The sequence below is a fragment of the Solanum tuberosum genome, unplaced genomic scaffold (genome assembly GCF_000226075.1).
Source record: "Solanum tuberosum cultivar DM 1-3 516 R44 unplaced genomic scaffold, SolTub_3.0 scf00011, whole genome shotgun sequence".
NCBI classification, from domain to species: Eukaryota; Viridiplantae; Streptophyta; class Magnoliopsida; order Solanales; family Solanaceae; genus Solanum; species Solanum tuberosum.
In genome coordinates this window covers 2,732,047-2,737,310 of record NW_006238938.1, presented here as the reverse complement: position 1 = coordinate 2,737,310, position 5,264 = coordinate 2,732,047, and the positions used below count along the sequence as shown (strand labels likewise).

At 35.9% G+C, this 5,264-nt stretch overlaps 1 protein-coding gene across 1 annotated transcript in view; it reads right to left on the bottom strand.

Annotated features, from left to right (window-relative positions):
* LOC102593069 (cell cycle checkpoint control protein RAD9A) overlaps window positions 1–4,842 on the bottom strand; it is a 7,949-nt gene extending 3,107 nt beyond the window's left edge. Inside the window, exons 1-6 of the mRNA XM_006339905.2 lie at window positions 4,622–4,842; window positions 4,362–4,481; window positions 4,172–4,280; window positions 962–1,213; window positions 766–878; window positions 511–575 (exon numbers count right to left, since the gene is read on the bottom strand). Of these exons, the coding sequence (XP_006339967.1) occupies window positions 511–575; window positions 766–878; window positions 962–1,213; window positions 4,172–4,280; window positions 4,362–4,481; window positions 4,622–4,726 (764 nt within the window). The 5' untranslated portion in view covers window positions 4,727–4,842. The remainder of the gene's footprint in view (window positions 1–510; window positions 576–765; window positions 879–961; window positions 1,214–4,171; window positions 4,281–4,361; window positions 4,482–4,621) is intronic.
* Window positions 4,843–5,264: the final 422 nt, after the last annotated feature.

The following is a 5,264-nucleotide window of genomic DNA, read 5'->3' as shown; positions in this document are numbered from 1 at the left end:
CTCCACTTAAATACCGGGTTTCGCTTTGCATGGTGTGGGGCTTGAACCTGCGACCTAAGCCACAAATCCTCCACCTTTTGCCACTTGAGCTAGGCCTTGGGGGCGTTGCCAAACTTATCTTTCACAACAATTGACTGCAATTAATTTAAACATACTAGCTAATTTGATTATGTAGCAAAAAAAACATGTCTTTTGATGTTATTGCGTTCAACTTTTTTTTTTGGATGAATATCCTCAGTTGGCCATTTTACAAAAAATATGCAACCTAAATCATTAAGCTGTGTGAAAGAAAATCATTTTTGAATTCCTTCGGAAGTAGTTATCAACCATCCAAGCCAAAAAGTGCTGATATGGAGGCAAATGTATGCAATATGTCCGGACTTCAAAATAGCTTTCTGTGCAGATATCCTAAGTGCATACAGTTCCTCTTGCTGAAGACAAGGACAGTTTAAAGAAACCAACAAGGAACTGATGTCAAAAAAAGAACCAGAGAGTGTTTGATTATCTTACTCGCCAGCTTTGTCAAAATAGATCTGTATGTCAACTTCACATCCCTCACAGAAAGAAAGGAAAGCCTGAAGAGAGAATTTGCAAAAACAGAACAAAAAAAACGTTCAGCAAACATTGAAAGACCTCCAGGAAACACACGCGCTATTTTACAGCATCAAAGTTGTTATTACATGTCATCTAAGAAAAGGCCTCAGAATTGAAAAGGCTTTAATTGGATTAGAGAAGTCCCTGTCAAAGACATGACAATGAAGATACCTTTGATTCCTTCACTCCAAATGTCACATCCACAGGGTTTGCATTATGATTATACTGCACAAACTCTTCAGTGGGATCTATCCACAACTGAGTGTGTAGTGATGAATCATTTTCTACAAAGAAAGATTAACAGCTTAAAACCACCTGTAAATAAACAAGAGAAAAAAGAAAAGAAAAAGTGGTTCACCCAGTATACCTTTGGTTGGGTCTATATAACTTCTGAGCTCAACAGCTTTCCCTCCAATTTCAGTTGCAGTATCAGGAGGTAAGCAAGTCGGATTGGTAGCAATGATTGTGATCTCCTGAAGAGTTGTTTGGAAGTTGGACAATAACCTATTCAGATCACGAGGCCTCACCACAAAGTTGCTTGGAAGCTTTCTCCTATCAAGGGATAAGTGTTGTATGTCAGGTTCAACATTGCAAGTAATCCAATAAGCTTTCCTCATACCTGTAAAAGTGGCACGGTAAGGTGATGCTGCTAATACATCAATACGATCATCTATGTTGTACGTATCATGTTATCAGAGAGATTAAGCAGGTCTTGCAGTATAGGGAGATACATGGGACATCTCAATGGTGCAAATGATATCTTCATGATACAAATTAGTGAAAGTTCAACCCAAAGACTGCTAACATATGCCGAGGAAAGTTTAAAACAGAAAATGCTGAAAACTGTTACAAATAAGAATGTTAAGCATATCACTTCAGGAGATTAAAATATGACAAATGTAAGCATAACACTTTCAGGAATTTAAAATATGTCAAACGTAAGCATAACATCTCCAGGAGATTAAATTATGACAAACTACAATCACAGCATTCCAATAATACTCCTTAATGAATAGGGCAAAATAAAGTATGTAGCATATATTATTTTTAAGTTGTTATTATCTTCATACTTGGAACCAAGGTCAAGTGGTCAACTTAGGATGCATTTCCTATTAGATATAGGAGATTGTATAGTAGAAAAAGCTAATCTATCGTATACCTTTTGACATTTTAAGCTAATTTTCAATACTTAATTGTATTTATCTTTGTAGATTCTTCAATTAATTCATATGTATCTATTATTATAATATACTTGACTTTTGACATTCCAATTCAGTGTTATCATCACTTGCTTTAGTTTGAAATTATCTTTATCATTTAACTAGAGATAGGCTTAACTATCTCATGAGTTTTACCTTGTTCAACAGTTCCCTACTCCTTCGCCTATCATTTAAATTTTCATTTCTTATGTTTTGTCCTTACCTTTCTTCCTCTTTTCTTGGTACTAAATCTATTTAGGGCCCGTTTGGCCAAGTGGTCAAAAATAGCTTATTTTGAAAAGTACTTTTTTTAAAATAGCTTACCAAAAATTATTTCTAGGAAAAGCAGTTTGTGTTTGACAAATTCATTTGAAAGAAACTCAAGAATTTTTTAAGGCACTAGCAACTCCATCAAGAAAATCAGGATGAACTGTCTTAGCCTCTCTTTTTTTTTGGGTGTAAACAGTACTTGTGGGGGGATGTTGGGGATCTGATAGAATTAATTGGCAATGTGTAAGTGTTTGTGTAATAACAGGATCCCACTATACTTTTGTTTGTAAGGTTCATACTTCACAGCTCAGTAGCTTTATGGTTTTGAGATTTACTGTTTACACAGTGTTGACTTTCTCGAAGAAATATATATTTGAGAAGTGCTTTTTTCAGCAATTGACAAGCAGATTGTATTCGGTTAATCATTTTCAGCAAGTGTTTTTGAGTGTCAAATTATGAGAAAGGACAAGGCTGGGTGGGAATCTAGAGCACTGTGTCTGTCGCAGTATTAGGCTTATTCATGTAGTTTCTTCCTTTTGATATCTATTACCATTTGTTGTCTATTGTGTTTCAGTTACCGCATTATTTACTACTGTTATTGTTCTTTTTTCTGAATGCTTTGTACTACTTTCCTTATTAGTTGCAATGTTTTCTTCATTGTCATATTTCCTTTCTCTTAACTACTTTGATTTGTTGCACTTGAGTCTACGGTTTTTCATAAATAGCCTCTCCACCTTCACGACAGACGTCTTTTCTCTTAACTACTTTGATCTATTGCACTTGAGTCTATGGTTTCTCATAAATAGCCTCTCCACCTTCACGACAGCCGTGAGTCTACGTACATTCTATCCTTCCCAAACCCCACTTGTTGGATTACACTGAGTATAATATTATATCGTTGTTGTATCCAGATTATGATTAGATAAAAAGATTTATCCCTTGTTAATGTTAAGAATTTTAGTTTGATTTTACCATTGTCTTTTTGTTAAATATTGAGTTTCAGTTGTCTTAAGAGTTTTAATTTGTTCAAGTTCCCAAATTTATAAATAGGAAAATAGTGCCCATTGTGTTAACAATTGTAACAGCTTAGGAACGCCTGGTGGTTGAACTCGACAGGGAGTTCGCTGTGAAACTTATCTTAGACAAATCCTGCATCGAAATGGCAGGAAAAAGTTAGGGACCATAAAAGGCGAATTTAAGAATTCAACTGGCAGCACCTTTGGGTTAAAAATCAAGGGAGTAGGTATCCCTTTGAATTAGTCAAGATGCGTGCAAGTTGTTCCGGACAGCACAATTATCAAAAAAAAATCAAAGGGGTCTAAACTATGAGCCCCAAAGGTTAGGCCAGAGCAGACAATACCTTAACAGTTGGACATGGGGCATTGGTAGTTGAATTTGAAAGGAGGTTCACTGTGATACTTGCTTAAGGAAAATACCACATCAGAATGGAGAGAAAAGTTAGGGGTCATAAAGTCGTGAGCTTAGGATTTTAATTACTGAGGCACTTTTTGGGTTAAAGCCTACAAGAAGAAAACCATAAGTCCCTAAAGGTTAGGTTAGAGCGGACAACACCTTGGCAGTTGGGCATGAGCTGTTGAGTTGAAAAGCCTAGGAGAACTAGTAGTTGTAATCCAGACGTTGGTTCGATGTAAAAGTTTCCTTAGGCAAAGCCCCATCTGAAATGAGGGGAAAGTTAGGGGCGATTTCAAGTATTGAAGTGGCATTTGGGTTAAAGATCTAAGGGATAAAATTGTGGGGCTTCAAAGGTTGTTGCCTGAGTCATTACACTCTCCCTTTTAACTTTCTTTTGGAGTTTCTCCTATTCTAACGTTTCCAGTACCTTTCTTCCTACACCTTTTTTACACTCTTATCACCTTGTGCCAAAATGTGAAGATAATGCATGAGTAGACACAATGTGACCATTTATTCATGAGAATCATAACAAAATTCACCAGACCTTTGACACTATAGCTATGTGAGTCTCCACATGGTCTATCCATCAAACTAAATACTCCCTGCCCTAATCTATAGCTTGTAACTAAGAACATATTTTCCTTGTATTTTAGGAAATCCTAAAAAAAACAAAAAAAAACTGTAGAAAGTTTTACCATTATGGCAGTTGAGTGTCCACTGCACCTTTGATGCATCAGGATTAGGCAATGAGACAGTCAAATGATCTATACTGGCAATTGGTGTTCTTAATACAGAACAAATGGCCTAGAAAACATGAAGGTAAGGTAAAATTCAGAAAAAGAGTTTAGAGTAGAGAGGATTGGATTGGTAAAAGCATATATATACCTTCAAGAGCACACTACATTGCACCTGTGGAGCAGAAACAGTGAAGACATCAAAAAAATCAGGTTTGAATGTAATTGATTGATAGGCCGATCTTGAGGAGTTGAGAGTGTGAAATGTGAGCTGCGAAAAAGAAGGAGACAATGAAGTAGTTGAATTGTAAACTAACATGGAATAACCTGAAGCGACCACAAAACCCTAATTACTATAATTGTGGAGCAAACAGTCCAACCAACTTTACATGAGGTGAAACATTTGCTAACCTGGGTAGAAGAGGCTTGAATGGCGACCTCAGCGCCAATGCGTGCAAGGCAAGTTATGGATCTGGCGAACGTCTTCACTGCATTTCCACTCATTCTCAACTCCATTTCTTTTCCTCTCTCCTTCCTACTACTCAATGCACATTTTGGGGGGAAGGGGATTTCTTAATTGTAAATACTTTTTAAAATCATAGCAATAAGGCAAGGGGGAAATGGAAACAGGAGAGAAATGAGTAGAAGGTATGATGCAAGTCTTCAAATTAAAATACATGATATTAAGGGTATGTTTGGTACGAAGAAAAATGTTTTCCATGGAAAATGTTTTCCTAGAAAATAATTTCCTGAAAAACAAGTAGATTTTTGACTTATTTTTTCATGTTTGGTTGGTGAGTAAAAAATATTTTTCGGAAAAAAAAATTTAGTGTTTGATTTATGAATGAAAAAATATTTTTGAGAAAATATCTTTTATTTTTACTAGAGAGTAGAAAATATTATTTAAAAGAAAACTTAAATTATTTTTTGGGGGTGGGGATGGGATTGGAGGGGGGAGGGGAGAGAGGGTTCGAAGGTAGGGGTGAAAAAATAAAAATTTGAACTTGAAATTTTTTTTAAAAAGCAAACTTAAATTATTTTTTTTGGGGGTGGC